Below are 27,953 nucleotides of genomic sequence, written 5' to 3'. Positions count from 1 at the left end.
CCACGTTACGATAGTAGCTAATGTGCGACTAGCCTATCGTTCAATTGCCGTGACACGAAATGCAATACGAATCTTCTTGGCAGCGGCACGCACCAGCCCAGTTGGAGCGAAATGCCGAACTTATTTTGGCCTGCCAATTTAAATATCTGACAGCATAGTACATTGTACACACGTAGAGCACCGCGGACCGCGTATTAGCAGTATTAACCACAAACTAAGCGCTGTAGGTTCTGCGCGGTTAACTCTAGGTCTCCCGCGCCAAGTGACGTCACCATACGGAATTACGAACGCGCTAAAAATTCGCGATTCGAGCCAAAAGTTAGTGCTTAGTGCTTGCTTTGTTTGGGTGATTGGCGTATTGGACCATATTGGACTAAGATGGATTCGTGGGGGATTTTAAATGTGGACACGGCAGCAGCTGCCATATCGCGAGATGATACGTCAACTAGTTTCCGTCGGAGGCAGGCTATGGTATGTATTTTTTATTTATTTTTAGTCATATTAAAGCTACAATATGTTTTATGAACCATATATGATACTGGCGTAATAAATCATGTATAAACAATAAACATTAGTTCATAATATGCATTGCCATGACATTTGATAATGAAAACTGACCCTACCCTCTTTTAAATTAGTACCTATTCGTCCAAAACCAAAGAAATAGGAACTAACTCAGTGTAAGGTACCTGTATCTATTAGCAACTAAGTCAGTGTATCATTTTAACAGTTTTTAGGGTTCAATACCTCAAAAGGAAAAACGGACCCCTTAAATAGGATCCCTTTGTTATCGTCTGTCCGTCTGTCCGTCTGTCGTATCTGTTAAGAAAACCTATAGGGTATAACCATAGATATGTAGGTATAACGTAACTTCCCGTTGACCTAGAATTATGAAATTTGGCAGGTAGGTGACTTATGGCACAAGTAAAGGAAACATTCCGTAAATCGTAAATTTGTGGTTACCATTACAAAAAAAAATTGTTCATGAACAAATAATAAGTATTTTCAATTTTCAAAGTAAGATAACTTTACTAAGTGAGATATTATATGAAAGGACCTGTACATTGTAAAACAGATTTTTATTTATTTTTTATGCATACTTAATAGTTTTTGATTTATCGTGCAAAATGTCGGAACAAATACTCATCGGAACAAATACTACGGAACCCTCGGTGCACGAGTCTAACTCGCACTTGCCCTATGAAATCAATAAACATTCAATTTTTTAATGTTATACCTAGATAGGTACTGTTTTAAACAGTGTTTAAAATACTTGTTTTAGACAGCATTGGCCTTAGATATTATTATCCTATATCAAGCTAATTCGTAGGTAATTAATTGGGTATACCTACATCATAAAGTATAATTATTGCAACAACGTTAAAATTAGGTAAACATAAACGATTTCAGTAAACCTATTGTGCCAAATTGCAGCACAAGAAAGTAGTAATAACCACCTAGGTACCTACAACAATGTTTATACATATTCGTATTGCTTTGACCAAAGCTTTTCGACATCGATTTTTAATAAATAGGTAAAATTAAAAGTAACTATTAACTTATACGGCGGCGATTCATAATTTTTAGGGTTCCGTACCTCAAAAGGAAAAACGGAACCCTTATAGGATCACTTTGTTGTCTGTCTGTCTGTCAAGAAACCTATAGGGTACTTCCCGTTGACCTAGAATCATGTTTGGCAGGTAAGTAGATCTTATAGCGCAAATACAGGAATAAATCTGAAAACAGCGAATTTGTGGTTACATCATTTAAAAAAAAATTAAAATGTGTTTCAATTTTCAAAGTAAGATAACTATTTCTATAAGATAACACTCAAATTTTATTATTATTCAGTGAATTTAAGTTGTTTTCCCATCGGCATCCCATCGTAATATTTTCAAAAAATCTTAAGAGGTAGGTAGGTAATTTAATTTCGTCTCTACGCGCGTAATTGAAAACCATGAAAGTGACATTTTCAAAAACAATATTTCTAATAGAATCATTTTGTTCATGGTTCACTTTAATTAGTTATTTAATTTTAACTAAAGTGATAAATGAATTAGGTATTAAAATATAATGAATATAATATAATTTTATTGAATGTTTACCGAACATAACGGTGTAATTAATAATAATATTTTTTAAACGCTTACAATTTTAAATAACTAGGTACCTACGTAAAAAGTACCTTATATAAGAAATGAAAGTATTATACATTAATAAGAGAAATTATGGTAGGTATTACATAATGAGTATTATGGTATAGTGTAAGTACTAGGCACTTCAATCTGAAACACGATTTGGAATAACAACAATTCATGAGACTGTTCCGATTTCCAGTTGATGACGTAGTACGAACATAGTTGAATATAACATGTGTAACTAAAAATTTATAACACCCCCGACAAGTGAAGGTTACAGTAACTAGAAAAGAGCTGATAACTTTCAAACGACTGAACCGATTTTCTTGGATTATAGCTAAGAACACTCTCGATCAAGCCACCTTTCAAACAAAAAAAAAACTAAATTAAAATCGGTTCATTCGTTTAGGAGCTACGATGCCACAGACAGATACACCGATACTCACGTCAAACTTATAACACCCCTCTCTTTAAGTCGGGGGTTAATAAAATACCTACTTACAACATCAGTTTGTTCGAATGCACGTGTATTGAATCATAATACAATTTTATAATTAGACACCATCAGTAGCCATATAATATAGCTTCAATAAATAATAATATCCATGATCCAATCGATATAGTTTTAGAGACAGCCCGAGCACAGTCAATGTGGTTCTCTCTCGCGGTTTTCGCAAAGCTTTGTCGATGAAAAAGTTGTGGGAAAGCGTTGTCACACTGATTCTGCTTGGCTTCTGCTAAGAACGTTGACTGATGAGTGATGATTGATATACGTATGTGTTGAGCATTTCGATCCACGGCTAATTGAACTATTTGCAGCTGAAAGTTCATCGGCTGTGCATTGCATCAGTCAGCACAGACAACAGTACTTTTATAATTATACTTATTCTGTGCTACAAGTGATTCAAGTGATACAAGTTCTGTTTGGATATCTTGAGTTGTGATTGACGTGAACTGTGAGTATTTTCACGGAATCGGAAATAGGCCGGGACCCTCTTCCACTTATATGTCAAGACTCTACCCATCGGTTGCCAAATAAATTCTACTGAGGAGAGCCGACTAGAAACTCAGCGGTTGCTCTTTTTTTTAAACAGAATATTTTATGTTTTAAGCACTACCTTGTAGGCTGCTGTGTGCGAAACCCACCGTTTAATTTGTTCTGTGGTATTTTTACTTGACAAGATAAAATTCTTAAACAAAACTACTGTTCTCAAAAATTACGGAATAATTACGACCGAAAAGGCTCGTTCATATCTCTTTCATTTGTATCCACTTGAGTATTATATTTATCTAAATATTTTTGTCGTGTTTTGTCTTAATATATCCACCATTCTTAATATATCCACCATATTGGATTTGTTATGCCGTCATATTGTCTCATTGCGTGGACTGTGCAACGCCAAGATAAGCAAAAATTCCCCATATTTTGTCAAAATATTATCAGAAAATATACACTTCATATTTGATTAAGTTACATGCTATACTTACTACGCGAATGTATTTTTTATACAATAAATCCAAATAATATTAAAAAAACATCAAAACACCAAAGAATTTATGAGTAAGTAGGTTAGTGAACATAGCACTGAACTAATTAAACTTTTTTACAAGACATCCACCGAGGTAAATGCCTCTGTCTTCAACCTAGAAATTTCAGTCGAGAAAAATGTTAATAGGCGCGTTGATGAGTCATTAGTTCAGGAAATACCTCGCTCCTTGCCAATATGCTGCCAATTCAAGATCATAGGCGGGACAAGGCAGCGGCACATATTATAAACAGTTCATAAAACGTTCATACGCTCTATTGGTTTGTAATGGCGCCAGCAAATCCGTTTATAATCGACAACTATAAACTAATTGACTAAACTGAAAGGCGCGTATATAAACTATAGAAGTGCAGACACTACAAGTGTAAATTAAAAATTTATAACACACCCGACAAGCGAAGGTTACAGAAATAACTAGAATAGAGCTGATAACTTTCAAACAGCTGAACCGATTTTTTTGTATTATAGCTAAGAACACTTTCGATCAAGCCACCTTTCAAACAAAAAAACTAAATCAAAATCGGTTCATTAGTTTAGGAGCTATGATGCTACTGACAGATTCACAGATACACAGATACACACGTCAAACTGGATCGGGGGTTAAAAATAGAAGAGTCAATCTTGATGAGCATCAAAATGGCGGGGATGATCTCAAAATAGATCTTCTTATTTACTTCTGTCGGGTCTATAACCCCTTGGCGTTAGCCATCTCTCCAATTACCTTCACTTACTTAGTTCTATTTCAGGAAGTTTTTATTATTTTACATTGTCTTCCATGCTGTCAACTTTTCAATTTTCCGTACGTTTTGCACCGCTCAATTATTCTTCCATTTTCTTCCTTTTATTGGTAAACAAAATATGAAAAAATCGTCACAACCAAAAATTTGTAAGTGGTTATACTGAATTATAGGTACCTACATATTCCATAGCAAGCTACGATAGACAACTACTTAGTTAAAAGATTCTGAGTGAGCACAAAGTACCTAGTAATATTATTAATTTGAACTAATTAATAAGTCTAGATTTAAAATTGTAATACAAGAAACCAATTAGATCCAAAAGAAAGAGAAAATTGATAATCAAACATTACATAATAATTAATTATTTACGTGTGTCCTTCTAATAGATGCAATTAAGAAATTCTTAATTTGATTAATACATAACGAGTAACTACCTAAATTGTTTTCCCGTCTAATCACTTGAGATAATAATATTAACATAATATGTTGTTTTATATTAGAAGATACATTGATATTCTGTAATTTTTTTTAATTGAAAATATTACAATAAAACTTAAAGCTAGCCTCATCTAATTACTATACAAATCATGCCCGCGTGGAATGGTGCCAAGAATACTGGCTGCATTTTTACGCTGGTCAGCCAGGCTGATCCGTTGCGCAAAAAATGAGCCAGCCCTTTTATCACCTGATGAAGCTATTAAACGCGCTGAAATGTCTCGTAATTTTTTTTTTTAATTTCTTAAGAATTCTGTAATTGCTCTACCACATTCCAAATACATATATTACTTAATGAAAGGGAGTAAAACAGTAACAGTACTCTTACGTGTTAGTTTATTTTAAGTGTATTGAGATGTGTGTAATATTGCACTGTTTCGGTCTGTTGGATAAATTGTATTCAATTTATTTTATCAGTAGCTATTAAATGCTTTTAGTAATCATCATAATTTAATTCTCGATTATATTTATACCTTTGCCGTACCGTACCTACCAATTATTAAATATAAATATTTCAGTGTAGATTACTATAAGATTCTCGTAGTGACAAAATTAAATGAAAAAAATTTAAGATACTCTATATCTAAGAGTATAAACAAGTATAGTAATAGAAGTAATTCAATAAAGAAACAGGTAAAAATATTACCTGTTTGTAATATTTTTATGTTAACTAATCAGCCATTAATAAGTTCTATGACAGATGTGGTTGGTATGATTATAATAAAGAGTTTTATTGTTATCCAGGTTGATGATTGATGACATAGAATTCGGCCGAATTCTCGCAAAAATCTGTTCACATTACAGAAGGACAAACCCATAGTTATCAACAATGCACGAAGCCCCAGAAAGTAATGTGTCAGCGATGGTAGAATGTCCAGAAATTAATGTATCAACAATGCCTGAAAGTACAGAAAATAATGCACCAATAATACTACCAAGTCTAGAATATGATGTAGCAATAATGCAAGAAAGTCCAGAAAAAAGTTTATTTACGTTACTTGAAAGTCCAGAAAATGATGCCCCAATAATTCTACCAAGTTTAGAATTTAATAATTTACCGATGTCGTTAGAAGTTCCAGAGATTACTGTAACGAATTCGTTGGAGGAGAACCGTCCAACTCCGCCACGACGATTTAGAAGAAAAAGAGAGTTCACTCCATCAGAATATAGTGATGTTTCAGGAGATGAGATTCCTACTGCTCCTGAAAGAAGCAAAAGAAAAAATCGTGTCAGTTTTCAGAAATACCTACGTTTTTCACAAATCAAATTATGGAATGCAATTTTGTTTCATTTTAATGTCAGGAGCATCGCACGTATTTCAAATTTCCCGCCAGCATAGCATCGAGCATGTATGTATTGATGTTTCAAATAAATCATATCGCAACGAATAAAGTTCGATACATTGTTTTAAAATAAAATAACAATGGCATTTTTTATTTACACCATTGATTTTTCACAAAATGAACCATTTGTCAATAAAAAGGATATAATCGACAGATTCCTAGAATATTTCCCACCTCCCAGATGATTCCAAAATTAACCACAGCGTCTCATATTCTTAGCTCGCGTGAACTTTTCGCGCATGAAGTAAAGTCAGTTATCTGTGTGTATTTCACAGTTTCAAAGCATATCATATGCATTCCTTGTGATTGTTTGTGGATAAAACTATCAGTTCATGATGGATATACCGACAGATATTTGGGGGCAGCTCGCTTTAGAGGCCAGTCAAGTTTACTTGACCGAAGGAGGTCAAATCAGAAGTCCATTTGCTAATACGGTAACGTAAATTTAGTTTTTTACGCAATACAAAATATACCGAAACGAATTATTAAGTGACTGTACTAAATTATTTTAAGCTGTGCATGGTATAAAAAGCTCAAACCAATATACAAATATAATGAATACCGTGACCTATTTCAAAACGTAAATAAATAATGTTAGTTACATCGTTATGCAAGCAAAGCGTCAGACTATATCTGCAATATTTCAAGACGAATTTTATTATTATCGCTTATTGAACGAAGCACTGTCACAGTATAATAAAATTAATAGCAATATACAGTAAGTAATATAGAGTTGTGATAGTTTAGTGGTTAAGACATCCGCCTCCTATTCGGTAGATCGGGGGTTCGATCCCGGGCACGCACCTCTAACTTTTCAGAGTTATGTGGTTTAAAGCAATTAAATTTTAAGGGAAAACATCGTGAGGGAACCTGTATGCTTGAGAGTTCTCCATAATTTCTTAAAAGTGTGTTAATTCTACCAATCCGCACTTGGCCAGCGTGGTGGATTATGGCCTAACCCTTCTCTGTCTGAGAGGAGACATGTGCTTAGTAGTGAGCCGACGATGGGTTGATCATGATGACGATATACAGCAATCGAGTCATTTTGGAAACCCCGGAACAGAGGTCAATCAGTACGTATTTCTTCGATGCGGTCGATGCCATGCGCTAGCATTACAAGGTCCTAAGAATCGACTCGTGCTAAACGATTTTAATTGCTTGGATTTCGAAAATGGCGCAGGCCATCTTGCTTTGCGTTTTTTTTTTAAATTCAGATACAGGTTAGCGCTTGACTACAATCTCACCAGGTGATGCGGTCTAAGATAGAAGCGGGCTAACCGGAAAGGGGTACGGCAGTTTTCATTAAACCTGTAGGTACCGACTTCTTTGGTTCTCTGCTGGACTCCCAGCAGACAAAATTTGGGACTATTACTCTGCATCTTAATAACTACTATCACGCGATTTTTAGCAGAAGTAAACAGTACCTACGTAGTTTTGGTAGATTTGGCCTTCGTATTCTTTGACCATTGTCACTCGTCTGCACAGATCAACGCTTGCCACAGACATTAGAGATTAATAAACTTATATGATTTGTTTCAGACCATAGAGAAACTACCGGATAAGGTGCTGCTGAATATATTCTCGTATCTATCTCATCGGGAGATATGTCGCATGGCCACGGTGTGCAAGCGATGGCGGATGGTCGCGTACGACACCAAGCTGTGGACGCACGTCAGCTTGCGACCTGAAATATCTGGACTGCATGTAGGTTAGTACCTATAGTACTTAGTGGAAGCCAGCCCACAGTCTCCCAGCAGGTTAGATGCTGCTGAATATATTCTGGTACCTGTCGTATCGGAAGATATAGTCGCATCGGGAGATATGTCGTATGGCCACGGTGTGCAAGCGATGGCGGGTGGTCGCGTACGACACCAAGCTGTGGACGCACGTCAGCTTGCGACCTGAAATATCTGGACTGCATGTAGGTTAGTACCTATAGTACTTAGTGGAAGCCAGCCCACAGTCTCCCAGCAGGTTAGATGCTGCTGAATATATTCTGGTACCTGTCGTATCGGAAGATATAGTCGCATTGGGAGATATGTCGTATGGCCACGGTGTGCAAGCGATGGCGGGTGGTCGCGTACGACACCAAGCTGTGGACGCACGTCAGCTTGCGACCTGAAATATCTGGACTGCATGTAGGTTAGTACCTATAGTACTTAGTGGAAGCCAGCCCACAGTCTCCCAGCAGGTTAGATGCTGCTGAATATATTCTGGTACCTGTCGTATCGGAAGATATAGTCGCATCGGGAGATATGTCGTATGGCCACGGTGTGCAAGCGATGGCGGGTGGTCGCGTACGACACCAAGCTGTGGACGCACGTCAGCTTGCGACCTGAAATATCTGGACTGCATGTAGGTTAGTACCTATAGTACTTAGTGGAAGCCAGCCCACAGTCTCCCAGCAGGTTAGATGCTGCTGAATATATTCTGGTACCTGTCGTATCGGAAAATATAGTCGCATCGGGAGATATGTCGTATGGCCACGGTGTGCAAGCGATGGCGGGTGGTCGCGTACGACACCAAGCTGTGGACGCACGTCAGCTTGCGACCTGAAATATCTGGACTGCATGTAGGTTAGTACCTATAGTACTTAGTGGAAGCCAGCCCACAGTCTCCCAGCAGGTTAGATGCTGCTGAATATATTCTGGTACCTGTCGTATCGGAAGATATAGTCGCATCGGGAGATATGTCGTATGGCCACGGTGTGCAAGCGATGGCGGGTGGTCGCGTACGACACCAAGCTGTGGACGCACGTCAGCTTGCGACCTGAAATATCTGGACTGCATGTAGGTTAGTACCTATAGAACTTAGTAGAAGCCAGCCCACAGTCTCCCAGCAGGTTAGATGCTGCTGAATATATTCTGGTAACGTAACTATTGCCTAATATTTGATACTAGCCGATGCCCGCGACTTCGCCCGCGTGGATTTAGGTTTTTCGAAATCCCGTGGGAACTATTTGATTTTTCGGGATAAAAAGTAGCCTATGTGCTAATCCAGGATATGATCTATCTCCATTCCAAATTTCAGCCAAATCCGTCCAGTAGTTTTTGCGTGAAGGAGTAACAAACATACACACACACACACACACACACACATACAAACTTTCGCCTTTATAATATTAGTGTGATAGTGTGATAGGTACCTATTCCCTCACTCTAGCCAGACTCGGTATTGCTAATGCCTCGATTAGCTTTAATCATGCCCATCGATCCAAAATCAATGATTGTGTTGTTCTTAAAGAATTATTTTGGCATTAAATAAAACTCCCATTTAAAAATCGAAAATCTGTTTATAGTTCAAGGACTGATCGCAGATAGATGAAAAGGAATAGAAAAAAAAACTCCCATGTCCTTGACTCGATATGCCAGCATCTACACTAGTTACCTATCTATTTTTAATATTACTTATATTTATTTTTCAGGTTCTCTGGAATCTCTGCTGGCGTTGATATCAATAAGATTCGGCCCTTCACTGCGGTACATCGAGCTGCCCATAGAACTGATCACACACACGGTACTGCACGAGTTGGCCTCCAAATGCCCTAACTTGACACACATGCTGCTGGATTTTAGTACAGGTACCTACCCAAGAATCTTAATATTGTTTGTAAGTCAGGTTTCTTAGGATAATCCTGGAGATTGATACCGGACCGAGTCTTCACTACACAAATAATCATTTTGGTGTTGATATTCGAAGCTTCTAATCCCATTCAACTTCCACTGAAAAGGAGAATAAATGTTTTAACAGACCAATCACATTATTAAACATAAGATGATGACGCGAAAAAATTATAACGTAATCTGTCAATCAATAAATACGAGTAAATCCGATTGGCCCGCTCAAGTGTTAAAATATGCATGTGGAAGGAAAAAATAGGAGAGACCAAAGAAAAAAAGAAAAGTTGGATGGATTGCGTGAAAGAGGATATGCGTATAAAAGGGGTAGATGATACTTGAGAGAGTGAAGAAGAAGACAAGAGGTCCGCTCAACTGTTTAGGGCAGTTCATGCCTAGTAGAGCAGTATGCAAAACATTTTTTACAAACTACAGATAGGTATTTTGACTTTGTTCTTTAGTCAAATCTGTAATAATCTTTCAGCTATGCAGCTCCACGACTTCTCAGAGATGCAGGCGTTTCCGACGAAACTGCGTTACTTGTGCATTTGTCTGTCAGAGGTCATCTTCATGGAGGGCTTCATGAGGAAGATATACAACTTCATCAATGGATTGGAAATATTACATCTTATTGGTAAGTTGAAACCTGCTGTTTTTGGTCTTTCGAACCGGATATATTTAGTCGGGTATTTAAACTATTAAAGATTCCCACTTGTCTGTCGGGCCCAGATTTTAGTCAGATGTTACAGTGGCAGTACATTTTATATGAAGCTATTCACACTTGTCTGAAACCGATTTTGTATCAAACCCTTCTGCCACTGGAACATCCGATTAAAATCCGGACCCGACAGTTAACAAGTGGGAATGGGCTTCCAAAGTGGGAAAGTGGGAGTGGTGCTTATATCAATCACAGCATTCTAGAATTTGATGCTTCTATAGGAGAAAACGTGGAAAATAGATAGTAGGTACCCAAACAAAAACTACCGGATATGGATTTGCCTACCGGAAGTGACGTCATGAAGCTTTTTCCCCGCGAAGGAGCTGTTCAATAAAAATCCGTTAGAATATGGGAGTTAAAGAAAAAGTTGGTTCATGCCGACAGATATAATTAAACCATGAATCTGGAAAACCATGGATCTGAATCATGTTTCAGGATTTAACTCACGAGTAATCTGAACGTCAACTGCACCGATTGCGAGGGGAGTGTATTGTAGTAGATCAAGTAGCCCTAATTCACGCGAGCGTTGTAAAAGCGTAGCGTTAAAACCCGGCGTTTTGACGTGTGAACTGTGAACAGATACTTGGGAATGCATTTGTTCTATTTGAACGCTTTTTTAACGGACGTCAAAAAAGCTATCGTATGAATGAGGCGAAGTGATTTCATACCGCACCAATTTCGCTCTATGAGATTGTCCTGTGATATCCATACAAAGATATTTTGTGGTGAAAACTTGGGTTAGCACTTTTTGAGGCTAGCGCTTTCAAATAGACACGTAATTTTATTCAAGGAACATACGAGAAGGTGGAAGAAGAAGAGGAGGAGATCTACGAAGTGATCAACGTTCACAAATTGAAGTCGGCAACACCCAACCTGCGGGTTATCAACTTGTACGGCATCAACTTTGTGGACGACTCCCATATTGACGCGTTCAGCTCCAACTGCATACAAGTAACTATGTATACATTTGAAATGATCTATACTTACTGAGTGATATTATCACACTAATATTATAAAGGCGAAAGTTTGTATGTGTGTGTGTGTGTGTGTGTGTGTGTGTGTGTGTATGTTTGTTACTCCTTCACGCAAAAAGTACTGGACGGATTGGGCTGAAATTTAGAATGGAGATAGATTATACTCTGGATTAGCACATAGGCTACTTTTTATCCCGGAAAATCAAAGAGTTCCCACGGGATTTCTAAAAAACTACATCCACGCGAACGAAGTCGCCGTCATCGGCTAGTAGATGATAAAGTGTATCTGTCTGTCTGTCTGCTAGCTTTTCACGGCTCATCCGTTAAACCAATTTTGACGAAAGGTACAGAGATAGCTTCCATTTCAGGGAAGGACATAGGCTACTTTTTATCCCGACGTGTGTGTGTGTACCCAGCATTCGGGTGGATGCACTCTAGAGCGTAACATGTCTATTGAAACATTTGGTCCTTCAAATTCAAATTATTTTTATTCAATTAAACTTTTACAAGTGCTTTTGAATCGTCAAAATAATCTACCACTGGTTCGGAATGCTGTTCCTACCGAGAAGAACCAGCAAGAAACTCGGCGGTTGCTCTTTTCAAATGTACAATTTACAATAATATGCCATACTGTATACAAGCAATTGCAGCGCCGTGTATTGCTGGAGCGAATCAAACCGGACCGGATAATACTATCTATGGTTTTATTGGCATGATAACAACAGAGCACGATTCTAGGTGGAGTTTCAATTTTAGCAGCTTTACGTTTAAGGGTTATTAAACATGCTGAGGAGCGGTATGCCTGTGCTTGTGTGGATGTCTACTACCGACACAATAATGACCATCATCAGCTTTATAAACTACTAGACTAGATTATGCCCACGAGTTCATCCGCGTAGATTTAGGTTTTTAAAATCCTGTGGGAACTGGGAACTCTCCTTTTCCATGGGAACTTTTCCGAGATAAAAAGTAGGTTATATCCTTCCCCAGGATGTAAGCTAACGCTGTATCTTTCATCAGAATCGGTTAAACTGTTGGGCCGTGAAAAGCGAGCAGACAGACAGACAGACACACTTTCGCATTTATATTATTAGTATGGATAAACGTGTAATCTTTTCGTTCCAGTTGGAGTGCCTCGCAGTAAACTACTGCAATAAAGTGACGGGTTCAACCATGAAGACGCTGTTCCAACGCTCACGGAGACTGACTTGCTTGCTTATGAATGGATGCAGTAAGTAAATATACCATCACACATGTGTGTATGTGTATGTTTGTTTCTCCTTCATGCAAAAACTACTGGACGGATTTGGCTGAAATTTAGAATGGAGATAGATTATACCCTGGATTAGCACATAGGCTACTTTTTATCCCGGAAAATCAAAGAGTTCCCACGGGATTCTTAAAAAACCTACATCCACGCGAACGAAGTCGCGGGCATCAAGGTAGTCGCTATTAAAAACCGGTCAAGTGCGAGTCGGACTCGCACACGAAGGATTCCGTACCATCGTAAAAGATATTTAACTCTTTTATATTAGATTTAGTAAATTAATCTTTTCGTGAACACATTTTAATTATTTTTTTGTGATGTAACCACTAATTCACAGTTTTCGGATTTTTTTCCTTTACTTATGCTATAAGACCTAGGTATCTAGATCCTATAAGAGTCCCTTTTTTCTTCTTAAGGTAGGTACGGAACTTTTGAGATTTTTCTATTGAAACAAAACTCCTTTCCTTTTGAGGGTCCTCCAACAAAAAATGACGCTTTTTCAAGGTTTACAATCTGAATACGTGATGCAAGTGGAATGGGAGAAGTCCTCCATCCTTGAGTTGGATGTGACGGCGACAGACCTGTCTACTGAGTGCCTGATCGACATGCTGACCAGGATCCCCAACCTGAGGTTCCTGAGCGCGGGACAGATCAACGGCTTCAATGACACTGTTATTAAAGCATGGATAGAAGCTGGAACTGCTAGGTGAGAAACTACACTCATACATGACTAACTTCTTTCTTTCTTTCTTCTTCTCATTTTGTCACTACCGTGGGCCAATACAATATTTTTTAATTCAGATACAAGTTAGCCCTTAAAACTGCAATCTCACCTGGTGGTAAGTGATGATGCAATCTAAGATGGAAGCGGGCCAACCTGGAATGAGTATGGCAGTTTTTATTAACCCCCCCCCCCCCCCCCCCCCATACCCCTTTGGTTTGACATAGGCTACTTTTTATCCTGGTAAATTAAAGAGTTCCCACGGGATTCTTAAATGCCCATCCGTTTAACCGATTTATATTGGTACAGAGATAGCTTACGTCCTGGAAATTGACATATAAGCACTTTTTATCCCGGAAAAGCAAAGAGTTCCCATGGGATTTTTAGACAAACATCTTGTCTTTTAATAATTTTCATAAAGGTAGATCAGTATCTATCACCTGGAATTTGTTTTCAGGAACCTAGTAGCTCTGGACGTGGACTCTTCAGATAACCTAACAGACGAGGCTCTGCACCGGTTCTTGTCCCGTCACGGAAGCCAACTGTGGGGCCTGGTGCTGAGCGGCATGCCGCACATAACTGACCAGCTGTGGCAGAGCGTGCTGCAGTTATTGACTAATGCCAAGTGAGTAGACAACTCAGTGAAGGACTAAGCATAGAAATCGCGTTTCAAACGAATTGTTATTCGAAAATAGGGACCACAAACTCACATCTGAAATTAAATAAGCGCAAATCGTACAAGGCTTCATGATTGGTTTGCACTGTGCCGAGATTGATCGACTTAAAGTTCCAAAGGAGTTACTATCTAAAACTATTGCAATTGAAAACGCGTACGGTAGAATATTTTACGCGAATTATTATTAAACGCACTGTCCACCAGTAGAGATTTCGTTACGCTATTCTGTAATGGGACGTACGGAATATATCTATGCTTTTGTCGTTCACTGAGACAACCTAATAGACCAGGTACTTAAGTTGCATTGGTTTCTATCGCCATGGCACTCAAATGTGGGCTACTGACTTTTGCAAAGTGGATACTTCACACTAATATTATAAAGGAGAAAGTTTGTATATGTGTGTGTGTGTGTGTGTATGTTTGTTACTCCTTCACGCAAAAACTACTGGACGGATTGGGCTGAAATTTAGAATGGAGATAGATTATACCCTGGATTAGCACATAGGCTACTTTTTATCCCGGAAAATCAAAGAGTTCCCACGGGAATTTTAAAAAACCCACATCCGCGCGAACGAAGTCGCGGGTATCAGCTAGTAATGAAATAAAATCATGGAAAATCTTCTTATTTGTGAAGTCTATAAAAAATTCGTAGCTGTAGGTAGATACTCACTTATACTTGGCTTGTTTATCTTGCGTCTTTCTTGTTCACAGGATCCTCATCATGGGGACGCAAGAGAGACTTGGTGTCAACATCCATGTTGATCAGGTAGGAATGAGTAAAGAAATCAAATTATCTCTGTATCTTAAGCGATTTTGATCAAATGAGTATTATGGGTGCCAACGAGGCACTATTCCCTTCTCTGGGCGTCCGTCTGTCTGTTTGTCAGTGGGCTCAGGGCTGTATCTTATGAACCGTAATAGGTAGAGTTGAAATTTTCGCCCTTTTTTTTCTCGTCTGGCTTTACAAAGATTACCCAATGTCAAGTTTGTAGTAATTTGTAACAAATTAGTTAAACTATACAAGTATGGACCCCGTCTGTGCCGGCGCTCGCCGACATACGCACGGCACCCCCTTAGAGCGCTTTCCAGTCAGTATTAACAAAAAAAACACTCCAAAAAGGCAGAACACGCCTGCCCGCTAACACCAACACAGACGAAGTCCTTTTCGCACTGTGCACTACAACTACAAAATTAATAAAAAAACAAGATGGCGACTTTCAAAATGGCTGTCGTGCATCTTGTGCAATGGTAAGGAACCCTTCGTGTGCGAGTCAGACTTGCACTTGACTGGTTTTTTCCACTCCTTGCTAAATTCTTCATTATCTTTCAGCTAATGGACGGAATAGCCAACAGCTGCCCCAACTTAGAGCGTCTCGAACTCCGCTGGGATCCAGAGAACCTCCGTTTCAGCGATAAGAGTCAAAAGGCCATAGATATCCTGCGCGTCAAGTGTCTCAAGCTCAAGTGCTTAGTGCTCAGGTAAAGATTGCTTTCTCTTTCTCTCCTACAATAAAACTACTGCGCTTTGCAGATAAGCTAGTAGTAAAGCTACCGGCCGGTAGAGCCCTTATAAACCAAAATATGCAATAGAGGCAAAACGGCACTGCCTAACAACCCTCTCGACATACATAAACTCTTACCCAAATTCACAATACCCAAATTCACCACTGTTTACCCAAATTCGCAATAAAGAAATTTGATTTGATTTGATTTGATTACTTTTGTTCCAGCGATGGCCGTTACTATGAAATCGTGAAGGCGAACTTCGAGCGCGCAGATCGCACCACAGTTGTGAGAACGTCCACCAACTGCAGAGTTTCCAACTACTACCTCTTGTCTAATTACAAAGACCTTATATTCAATTGATACTTTTTAATTAAAGTACAAAACTATGGACTAATACGTAGATGATACCCGCGAATTCCTCCGCGTGGGTTTCAGTTTTTAAAAATCCCGTGGGAACTCTTTTTTCAGGATAAAACCCCTGTCCTCTCCACATCAGGTGGGAATGGCAGTTTTATTAAACCCATACTCCATATCGGTTTTTATAAGGCATCGTACCGGAACGCTACATCGCTTGGCGGCACGGCTTTGCCGGTAGGGTGGTAACTAGCCACGACCGTAGGCCTCCTACCAGACCAATGACAATTTAGAAATTTTAAATTCCGAAAATCGAACCCAGAGCCTCCCGCTAGGACAGAGTTTTTTTTTTTAAATATACTTACCTCCCGAGACTCAGCGCATAACTGCATCCACGCCTGATGGTAAGTGATGTATGCAGCCTAAGCTGGTGCATTGCCATAGATTATGATAAAAAAGTCAGTAAGACGAATTCTACTGTCTATGATGGTTTCCTATTCCCTTGTTCACTCTTTAATTTAATCTTGTGTAAGATATAGACTTCAATAGAATGCAATTTTACATACCTAGATTAATTCAGCAATCGTTGGCAACGCTATGTATCTACTATATTTCAAAATGGCTACTGGCCAATTCTCATGTTTACTTTTTATAACAGCAACCAATTCTGTATCTTAAAATAGTAATCATAAGACGTAGATACCTAGGTATATTAAAATAATGCAATGGATTAATATCATTAATTGTTAAACGTTACAAAAATATATTTTGTTGCGAAATTAAGCATATTGTTTTATTCCATATCTCCTTTTGAAATGACTACCATTTTAAAAAGTACCCTCAAAACCCATAGTCAAGTTAAAGTCGAAAAAAAACAAGCATTACACTAAAATAATAGTTTATTTACAGTTTTATAAGAAAAAACTTGCTATTTTTATATATTTCACGTAAGTCTGATATATTAAAAGCTATTTCTAAACGACTTAACTATTTACAAATAGCTTTGCGTCTTTTTCGAACGAGCGACGTTCAATTTGTTGCACTAGCGATTTTTGACTCAAAAATTTGTAACAATAATAGGAAACTGTAACAGCGCGTCGACAATCCAAGCGTATAGGACACCTACAAAGAACTTAACACTAACGTCACACCAATACGACACCCATTCATCACGAGACAGTATTAACATCTTAAATCACAGTAACCAACCGAGTCAAAATATATTAAAAGGACAATAACTTACTATACAAAATTAAAAAAATACCACTGATAAATCGAGTTTTAAACTTGATTTTAAACTAGATTGGTAAGTCTTCATGGTTCAGTCACCTGACGCCCTCGTTGAGGAGGAGGTCCGGCTCCTCCTCGAGCAGCAGGTTTTGGTTGTTGCTGTTCTCCTCGTTGCCCGCCTCCGAGTTGTCTTTGTTGTCGCTGTCGATCTTGTACAGGATGTCGTGGCACAGCGGACAGCGGTCCTGCACGTACAGCCACTTGCGCAGGCACATGCCGTGGAAGAAGTGGTTGCACCGCGTTATCTTCGCCGAGTGCATCTCCTGGTAGCAGATCGCGCACACGTCGTCCAGCCGGAGGAGTTGATCCACCGAAGCCTCTCGCAGCGAATTAATTTTGTTCACGGCCGTCCGCCGCTTCATGAACACCGACCACCCGGCGCGAGCTTCACACCATATATTGAAATACGCGTGTATACACATCATCACCGCCCGAATGGCCCCTCCCGATTCGAACAACAGAATCCAAGCTCCGTTGAAGAACAGGAAGATTCCGAAACAAAACTCTATAGTGTTCCCGAAAGCTCTTATGTAGTAAACGTAATCGTCCAACTGTTCCCAAAACGTGCTTCTGTTGGCATCGATTAGGAACAACGAGTAGATCATGAGGCTGACCACTACTTTCACTATCACCTCTACGCTGAATGCACTCACTGCTAAAAGCCACGTGGATATTGAGTGCTGTGACCATAAATAGACTAGTAAAGATATGGGGAATATGATGAGAAACGCGCATACGCCGAGCGCTCTGACGTGTCTGTGCGTGCTCGGGTTACGCGACGCGCTGAGAGACATCAACATTGGATTCACAATGTTGTGCAAAAAGTGTAAGAGAGCGGTGAATAGTAGACAGAAATTTCTGCAAAGTCGTATGAATCTCTTCTCGGGGTTGAGAGAGGTGAGTCCCGTTTGCAGCGCTAGAATGTAAAACAATATGGCCGAAACTGTGCCGATACTTTTGTCCTCCTCCTCGTCCGTCAGCAGAATCCATTGGAAGAAGTTCCCGATGTAGTGGCAAAAAAAGGAGATGACCGACGTCATGCCGAGCACGGCAGTTATGGTCTCGCATCCCGTCACTAGCAGCGATTTGGCCAACGACGCGAGCGACTGCACGGCGAGCAAAGTCGAGACCTTTATCCCTTCATCGACCTCTTCGTCGTAGTTGTCCATAAGCAACAGTATCGCGTGTTCCGCCACACGCATCACCCAAAACACTCTAAGGACGCATGGCACGTTGAGCCGCATCCATTCAGTTTCGACTAACGCTGAGAGGCCATTGTGACTTATGAATAGCCTTCCGTGCTGATACCCAGCGTAGATCACTTGTGCGACGTCGTACCCTGACGACCAGAGCACGTATTTTACGAGAAATAGTGGCAACAGTGTTGAAAAAACTGGAGAATGGTGCAAGAGGTTCGGTGGTACCGGGAGCATTGCCAGAAACGATGGCGCCATGAAACTCATCGGTAGGAGCTTCTGTATTGTTGGATGCCGCGGTCCTAGATGGACATTTCTGAAGAGAATGGCCAGCAGGAACTGTATCGCAAAGTTTTGTATGACCAGAATCCCTGGCCCTTCGAGATCGAGTAAATTCTTAACATTTAAATTAAGGATATCTTCTAATATGCTCGTCGAGTGGTGCGCCGAACTGACGGACATCGTCAGGGCTTGTATTTGCTTGATAGCGGAGACATTTGTCCAGTAGGAGATGAAGACTAGGCCTAGTGACATTAGGTACAGGTACACGATGATCAGGTGCTTCGTGTAGAGCACGAATATGCAGAGCGCTGACATGCATCCTGGAAAAAAAGAAAAAAAAATCTGAAGCATGGTCTATAGAATTTTACTATTACTAAAAGACCTACATAAAGGTCTAAAGTGGTCAAAAGGTCTAAGGTCAACAATGGAAGTTGGAAGGGATATGAAAGTTTTAAATCTATACTGCACCTTACCAGTTTCTACACGGCATCGCTATGCTGATGGGGTGGCAACTAGCCAAGGTATTCCTTCCAAACAAAACCAGATTTCAAAATTCGGTCTAAAGTGGTCAAAAGGTCTAAGGTCAGAAATGGCCAATGTCAAGAATATGTGTAGCCTTAACAGCAAGGTTGCGTGAATAAGTATAAAGAAATAAATTAAAATTTGTAAGGTCACTATTTTAAACAATGCAAAGAACGTAGAGCATGTTGCAAAACTAAATAATTTACATGTTCACTGCTTGCAATATTTACTGTTTAACTTTAAATAGTTTTCGAGAACAATATTTAAGCTGGACGCCCGCGAAATTCAAAAATTAGGTTTTTCGCAATTTGTAAACTAATACGACAACGTAGGCATATGGCATTTTAATTGCACCAATGGCAGTATCATCCTGACAGGTTTATATAAAAATCTTTACTTGAAAGGGTCCAGTTTAAGAAGTTAGCTCTAGTATTAGTGACTATAACTCACAAATTAGCCGATACTAGAGCTAATTTCTTAAACTTAACATCACCTGATGTAAGTGATTACCGCCGCCCATGAACATTTGCAGCACCAGAGGAGCCGCCGATGCGTAGCCGGCCTAATTTATTAAGTTTTGATACTAATAAGTATTCTGAGGTTTTGAAATTAAATGAAGGCAAGCAAATAAGTATGTAGTTCCTGCATGTTTGCTCGCTATTCAATAGGGGTGGAAAGCCAAAGGGAGTTGGTTCCACAATTTGTACTGTCCAAAAAAGGGATGATCCGGTACAACCACTTAGGTACTCCTCGGTAGGCACAGCGGATGGTCGAAGTATATATACCATGCAATACCATGTATAGGGTTCTGTACCCGAATGGCGCCAACGGGCCCTATTACTAAGACTCCGCTGTCCATTTGTCCTTCAGTCCGTCCGAGAGTTGAAATTGTCACAGAATAGATACCTATTTCTGTCGCCGCTATAACAACAAATAATATAAATTTCAAAATGGACCTCATGTATATAAAAAAAGTATGAATAGTGTTATGTGTATCTTGTACGAAGGTACGGAACCCATCGTGTACGAGCCCGACTCGCACTTGGCCGGTTTTTAATCCTGAGACAAGTAGGTATGTATGCGATGCAAAATATGATGATCATATTGTTCATAAATTATTCATAAGGATAATTAACAGTTTATTTTGCATCTTTACTAACACAAAATACATTTTACAAAGGGAGTCTTAAAGGTTACCAGTTACCACACGTAACGGAATATATTTTTTTAATTCGACGTCTTCCAACCAGGTCACAGGGTCACATAAAATCCCGTTACATAGGTGTACCAACCTTCTGTTAATTTTTAGGGTTCAGTAACTCAAAAGGAAAAAGGAACCCTTATAGGATCAGTTTATTGTCTGTCTGTCTGCCTGTCTGTCGTGTCTGTCAAAAAACCTATAGGGTACTTCCCGTTGACCTAGAAACATGAAAGGCAGGACGTAGATCGGTCTTATAGCATAAGTAAAGGAAAAAATCCGAAAACCGTATAATTTGTAATTAATTATTGTAAGTATTTTGTAAAAATGTGTTTATGAAAAAAATAATATACTAATTCACATTTAAAGTGTTAGGTATACCTTGTACAATGATACGGAACCCTTCGTGTGCGAGTCTGGCTCACACTTGACCGGTATTTTTATTTGCCTTTAATAGAAAGTAATAAAGTAATTTGTATCTGGATATTTTACTATGTTAAATTAATTTATGGTCAAGTGCGAGTCGGGCCTCGCTCTTTTAGGGTTCCGTACACAATTAATATGAACATCATATTTTGGATGTATGAAATATTATTTCTTTTCCGAGCTAGAACATTGCAATAAACTGCGAAAGAAAAACCCAAAAAGTGTTCATTTGTTTTTGCCACAGCTTCACAAACTATTTTATAAAACTTTGTTTTTAGTATTTGTTGGTGTTATTTAAGTACAGTATATGGTACATAATATACAGAAATTTCATATTCCTAACTAGTTTAGTTTTTGAGATAGCCATAATCATAAAAATGGTCTAAAACTGATAATTTTAACGACCCCCCATTTCCTTATTATTTAAGATAATAAAAAAATGAAAAATATATTTGTACTCTACTCAATGAGCTCTAAACAATGATACCCCAAATGGTAAGAAAAATTTTTTTTTTCTGCTCCTTTTTCACGTATGGCCATGGGTGCCCCCTAAAATATTTTAATTGAATTTTTATTTCAATATTTGGTTTTGGGTTAACGTTCTACATCAAATACCAAAATTTCAGGTTTGTAACTCATTCTACAAGCTAGAGACCTCAACATGTTTCGGTCAGACAGACAGACGTGCGGATGGATGAACAGACGGACCAGATGGATGGACAGACAGACAGACAGCAGAGTGACATTAATAGGGCTCCAATTTTAACCTTTGGGTACGGAACCCTAATAAGAATAAAATAAATAGAACCTCAAACTAAAACATCAAAATCATCAAATCCATTAAAACACTTAAATCAACATAATTGCATACATTTGGATCTAATTGCTCAAGGTGATACGTAGGACGTGTTTTGACCCAAAATCAAGTTAAAATTCAGATCTTATGAAAAACTGATTACAGCTGGCCAATTCTGGCAAAATGACATATTGCATTGCAAATGAAATATTATGATTAACTATATCATGGTTGATTAATCTAGCTGCATCAATCATTATTACTATCTCAATTGATGTGATTGGCTGAATTTATGGTATTCTTAGGCTGAAATTTTCTATAATCTTAGGCTGATTTTGAATGTCACACTGTAGCTGTCAAACTACAGCTGCATCAAATCAAGTCAAATAATTTATAGGCACCATGAAACACTCTTTAATTGTCAATTGTTGAATTTGTAAGGAAATAGATGTACAATGGTGATAATTAATTAGGAAAACTTAAAATTAAAGCTACAAGGGTTCAAATGCACCCAAGCCTGAGAAGAAGCCCACGACTAACTCAGCCAAGTAGTTTTTTACTATCACCAAGCCTCATGGATTACCACAAGTACCTAATCATCAATTTTAAGAGGCTGCTATCTTACTTTTAAGCAGGTTTATAGACTTTCTATTTTACATATTGGCAAAAAGTTACATTATGGTTAGGTACCAGTAATTGTGTAAACAACTCCCTTTGGCAGTGTTCCCAATAGATTTCAAAATGGGGTTATTCAAGGGGTGGACCAGCAAACTCCTGAAAGGCTAGAAACACATTAGCAGTTCCTCTGGTACGGTAATCACTAAAATCAGATGACCAGTTTGCTCGCTATTTATATGTAAAAAAGATAGGTTTGATATGGAATAAAAAACCATCATATTATACCCTATTTTTTGCTTCTGTTTACAAGAGAAACTATACACTGGTAACTTGAGAGTAGATATCAACTACTATTAAGAGGTGGCTGATTGCACTAGAGCAGGTGACAGCTCAAGAAGTCAAGTGCAGTCAATATATGACATCTTGAGAATGCTCAAATTAAATACTAGGAGCTGTCACCACTACTACTTTATAGTTTGCTATGCAGTTGTAGCTTGAATTGGTCGGTCAGGACTACATTGTTTAGAAAATGAATAAAAAACAATTTTAAAATATCAACAACTTTTCTAAGATAAAATGGGGGTTGGAAAGTCCCATGTTTTTGAATTGAAGGAAATTATTTAAATGGCACAGCAACCTCTAGTAAAATAGAATACGAAGAAATTGATTATATTACTCTGTGGTAATTAATCTGGATCATCATTACTGTATACCAAAGGTAAAATTGAAGGGATCTGTTAGGTTATTCATAGACCATAGTAAACAAATTTATAAGAAAAAAGTTACAATATTTCTTTGCTAAAAACTTGTAAAACCGCTCTTTGAAATCTGATAATGCATTATTGTGACACAAGCTGAACCAATGTTTCGACATACAATTATTAGGAAAGAAATGTTCAATGCATTGCAAAATTCAGAAAAAAAAGAAGGTAGGGTTGGACTGTGTACGTACCTAAGCAGCATATGAAGAATTTTAGCAGTGTGAAGACAAACGCATTGTAGAAATTCGCGTCGTAATAATTGGTGTCGTTCTCAGAGCTATCTATGTGGTCTGTCGTCGCAGCTGACAGGATGGGCACCTCCTCGCCGGTGGACACGGGCAAGCCCAGGCTGATCTTCAGGAACTCATCCACCACAAACAACGGTGGAACCCTGAGTAACACTTCCACCAAAGCCAGGGCTTTCGACCTCAGCGACATCATTCATTGATGCAAACCTACGGGCACCGGCAGGTTGGTAACCACCGCCGAATCAGACGGCGACTACCACGGGGGGTGTGAATTGTTTTTTAATTTTTTTTAATTGTTTTAGATCACGTAATATTTTACAAAAATATGACTGAAATTTTTGCGACAATAAAATTTGACAGATAAAAATTTGGGGATGCCAAAATAAATAATAGTAGGAAGTGAATGTTGCTCTTATAAAAAAATAGTTATTTTATTAAGTGTGCCAGTGTGACCAGATTTAAATTGACGACACACTGTAGAAACGGGTAACTTTGGTGCAGTAGCGGGGGTTTTAGGATACCATTGAAAAAGTTTCACGTTCTATATAATGGAGCTCATTATATATAGAAATAGATGTTTCCAGAAGTTACAGAACAAACCACACTAATTAATATTATTATAAATACGAAAGTATCTCTGTCTGTCCTACTAATTTTTACATCTCCTGAACTGTAACAGGTAAAGAGTTGAATTTTCACAAAGTGTTTTTCTATTGCCGCTTTTAACAACAAATAATAACCAAGATGGCAAATTTTAAAATGACAGCCATGCTTACATGGACGAATCTTTTTTCGGGCTGCAACCCAGAGATTCGTGACTATACAGGGCCCCCAGTCCTCGTTAGACAAAATGTACAATATTGTAAATTTTAAAAAATACCACAAGATAATATAAAGTTACCATTGGTCACCATAAAGTACCATAGGGTTAGCAACCCTGAATAAATTAAATCGTATGAAAGCCTATCAAACGAAACGGGGAATTTCCCGAAGCTGTTTTTGTATTTTCTCGCTAATATTACGCTATTCTCCCCTACAATAGTACTATACTACTACTACATACTCACAGTACTGTACTGTACAGTAGTAGTAGCTAGTAAGCTACTTTAATATCTCTCGGCCTTGCGGCTCGCAACCCGTATATTATTTCCATTATTTCCTTCCAAGCTACGGAATCCTCGGGGCATGAATCTGACTCGCACTTAGCTGATTTTTTCTTGTGCGTAAATATGACCACATTCAACAACAACTACTAAGTACTACCCGGCACTAAAGACAGCTTCAGGCTCTCTAGAGCAAAGCGGGTTTTCCTCTAGAAGTTTTACGAACCTTGTAGGTACTTAACTTATTACTGTTTATCAACCGATCTTAAAATATTTGTACTACCTAACGGTTTTATGCGCCATTAAACTAACATTAAACACTACTACATACACGCACTTTTAAGTTCAAATTGACATCGATCAAGTTACTAATTTTCCGCCTCAATGCTGTTTTTTTTTAATATTTAACAATATAAATTCTATGGGAGAAACTTTTCAATAACATCGAAAGTTTAAGTAGGTACAGAAAACTTTCGAATATAAAAAAATGTTTAGAAAATTAATTAAAAGTTATTTCTTTATAAAGAAAGTAGACGAACAAAAGAAATAAGTGACTCCAAAAAAGCGAAGTCCGCCATATTGAATCGATTCGAATTTGTTTGGCTTCTAGGGCTTCGTTGGTTCGGGGGAAAATTAAAAGCGCGTACCTATAGAAAGCTTTGTCAATAAGCTCGCTTTGAGCTTTCGCAGTTAAAGCCTGAAACACACCACGCGCAACGAAACGTGTACTACGCGGCTTTTAGAAATTCGTATGAGGGCGATAGATTTTTTTTCGGATTGAATATGCTGCGCAGGCACTAATGCCAGCTACATCGTCACTGGAGAGGGTGGTGAGCGAGAAACTCAGCCTGGAAGTGGCCAGCTATGGCTCGAAGAGATCGGAGGCTAATGTCTTTTCAAAGGTGCCTCCTGACTCATGACCGTTTGGACACACGGGTTTCATGAGTCTCACACCCGAGACCATGGCGTGAATCCATGTCCGCTGAACGACGTTTGAATTTGAGGGTTCCGGTTTCGCCGGCGAAGATGCAGGGGCTTATGTTGTAAACGTGTATTGCCCTATAAGATAAGGTGCATTGTCGGTCATGATTTAGTTGTCGAATTCGTAAAGGACGTACCTACTAAGGTCGGCTTTTATCGGAGGAGTCTTATAAGGATTTCTGTAGAGGTTGTCTGAACTCCTAGAGAGTTAGGATGGTTGATTGCTTTCTCATAATACTTAGTTTTTGGGAAGCTGTAAAAACTTAAAAGTAACGGGCTAGTTGCCGGGAGTGGGAGATCACTATGGAGGTTATGCATGAACCATAGTCCGTGGACATATCGTGTTAGGTGTGCTTTTTAGGAGCCATGCTTTGCGAGTCCTAACGCAGCGCGCCAGTTTGATAGCTACAGTGTAACGATGGCAATTACCCTTGGCTAGTAGTCTCTAGAAGTGTGAAGACTTTATATGGAAAGTTGCACCAAGAATACCTACCAAGTACGATTACTTCAACCAATCGGAACAATTGACATTATAAGTAGGTAGTTAGTTACAATCACAATTTTCTGACTAAAATAGATGAAGTCAAGTGACGTCGCCTTATAGTGTGACCTGCTTCTTTATAGGTACCTACTTAGTTCCTTGTATGTATAGGTATGTATAGCAAATCGTGCACGTGTACACGCGCGCTCATTGTGACCTTCGACAATGCGTGTTTGGGCGTTCAGGCTAGGTCTAGACTGCAGAATAAGATATCAAATTAAACTGTTTTAGGGTTCCATACCCAAAGGGTGCCAACGGGACCCTGTTACTAAAACTCCGCTGTCTGTCCGACGACATGAAACGTAAATAGGTAGAGAGTATAGAAAGTCGTGTTTGTGAAAACCTATGGAGAACCTTGACAGACACGACAGACGGACAGACAACAAAGTAATCCGTGATATAAGGGTTCCGTTTTTCCTTTTGCGGTAGGTACAGAACACTAAAAATGACAGATTTAAATTTTTTGCTGATAGGTAAAAGTAACAACTTAGAAACGCAAAATTGAGTTCGTAATTATAGGTAAGTGTTAGGTTTAGACCCTTTTGGTACTCGTGTATTAACTGACATCCTCTAACTCATTTGAGTAAGCATGGAGTAAGCTATTAGACTGAGCACCGAACTAGCCTAATAACAACCCTAAATAACATACTACAGACTCAGCAATTAAAAGGACGATAAACCGTGTAATTTCATCGCCTTTAATATTTTAAGCACACATTTCCTCGGATTATGCAATGTCAAAATTATAAAGATTAAAAGATAAGAATCCAGACCGCACGTTCCGGTTTAAAAAAAAACGAGAAATGAACATTGCGGCAATCCGAAGACACGCGTTCGGCACGCGCCCGCCCTTCGCCGATTAAATGTAAATCAATCACTATGGGTCTGTTTCCACGGACCATCGCACGACATGACAAACCGGCAACGATTCCGAATATTTCTATGAACAGTGTATTCATACCTACCACTCATCAGATATCACTATGGGGCACTTTTTACGTTACGTCGACTTTTTGGTTTCGTCGTCGAAGCTTATTGTTACGATTGCTGAGACGATATAATTACGAAATAATAGAAGTATTATGAATTTGATGACGACACATCACACATCCTATGAATTACGACACCAAACTCTTGTTATTTGGATACAGATCTGCTGCGCTGTGTCGTTGCTGGAATTTTATTGTTATTAGTAGAGAATTAGTGTAAATTAAAAATTTATAACACCCCCGACATGTGAAGGTTACAATAACTAGAAAAGAGCTGATAACTTTCAAACGGCTGAACCGATTTTCTTGGATTAAAGCGAAGAACACTCTCGATCAAGCCACCTTTCTTAAACAAAAAAAAACTAAATTAAAATCGGTTCATTCATTTAGGAGCTATGATGCCACAGACAGATACACAGGTGCACAGATACACAGATACACACATCAAACTTATAACACCCCTCTTTTTGGGTCGGTAAACAATTCATCGTTGGCAATTTTTGATTGAATTAAAACTCCTGAACTAGGTGACCCATATATTGGGCTATGAGAATCAGTATCATCACTTTAATCTACATGAGGTTCTGTTTGAAAAACAAGAAATGTATGCATAACGCGTGTGTGTGTGCGTGTGCGCGCGTGTGGATGTGTATATGTGTATGCGTGTGCGTGCGTGCGTGCGTGTGTGCGTGCGTGCGTGCGTGCGCGTGTGTGTGTGTATGTGTATAGGTGTGCGGGCGTGTGCGTGTGTGTGTCGTGAAACGTGAAAACGACAGTCATGAGCAGTATAACGTTGGTTGCGACTTGTGATCGTGACCGCAAGTCGTGCCGTGCGACAGTCCGTGGAAAAACGTACTAAGAATAGCAGAGATAAGTTGTGAATCCGCAATAAAATATTGAATTACA

At 38.8% G+C, this 27,953-nt stretch overlaps 2 protein-coding genes across 6 annotated transcripts; one reads left to right on the top strand and one right to left on the bottom strand.

Annotated features, from left to right (window-relative positions):
• The first annotated feature begins 98 nt into the window (after positions 1 to 98).
• On the top strand, positions 99 to 16,875 carry LOC123877880 (F-box/LRR-repeat protein 2). 5 transcript variants are annotated; one of them, XM_045924816.1, is made up of 12 exons: positions 389 to 471; positions 5,665 to 6,148; positions 7,803 to 7,971; positions 9,688 to 9,843; positions 10,365 to 10,514; positions 11,389 to 11,549; positions 12,698 to 12,803; positions 13,344 to 13,545; positions 14,018 to 14,185; positions 14,948 to 15,002; positions 15,567 to 15,715; positions 15,967 to 16,875. In XM_045924816.1, exons 2-12 carry the CDS (start codon positions 5,750 to 5,752, stop codon positions 16,100 to 16,102), a joined length of 1,851 nt encoding a protein of 616 aa, XP_045780772.1. In that variant the 5' UTR covers positions 389 to 471; positions 5,665 to 5,749; the 3' UTR covers positions 16,103 to 16,875. The 5 variants fall into 5 exon arrangements, with proteins under 5 accessions (XP_045780775.1, XP_045780772.1, XP_045780771.1 ...); XM_045924815.1 differs by lacking the exon at positions 389 to 471 and adding an exon at positions 2,928 to 3,094; XM_045924819.1 differs by lacking the exon at positions 5,665 to 6,148 and having other exon boundaries at positions 99 to 471.
• Positions 16,876 to 16,977: 102 nt separating this feature from the next.
• On the bottom strand, positions 16,978 to 23,834 carry LOC123877879 (protein TRC8 homolog). Its single transcript, XM_045924814.1, has 2 exons — positions 23,377 to 23,834; positions 16,978 to 19,184 (listed from the first exon to the last, which is right to left on the bottom strand). The coding sequence occupies exons 1-2, from the start codon at positions 23,624 to 23,626 to the stop codon at positions 17,422 to 17,424; spliced, it is 2,013 nt and encodes a 670-aa protein (XP_045780770.1). The 5' UTR covers positions 23,627 to 23,834; the 3' UTR covers positions 16,978 to 17,421.
• Positions 23,835 to 27,953: the final 4,119 nt, after the last annotated feature.

Source organism: Maniola jurtina, chromosome 24 (assembly GCF_905333055.1).
Source record: "Maniola jurtina chromosome 24, ilManJurt1.1, whole genome shotgun sequence".
Classification (NCBI taxonomy): Eukaryota; Metazoa; Arthropoda; class Insecta; order Lepidoptera; family Nymphalidae; genus Maniola; species Maniola jurtina.
This window is presented reverse-complemented; position numbering and strand designations above follow the sequence as displayed.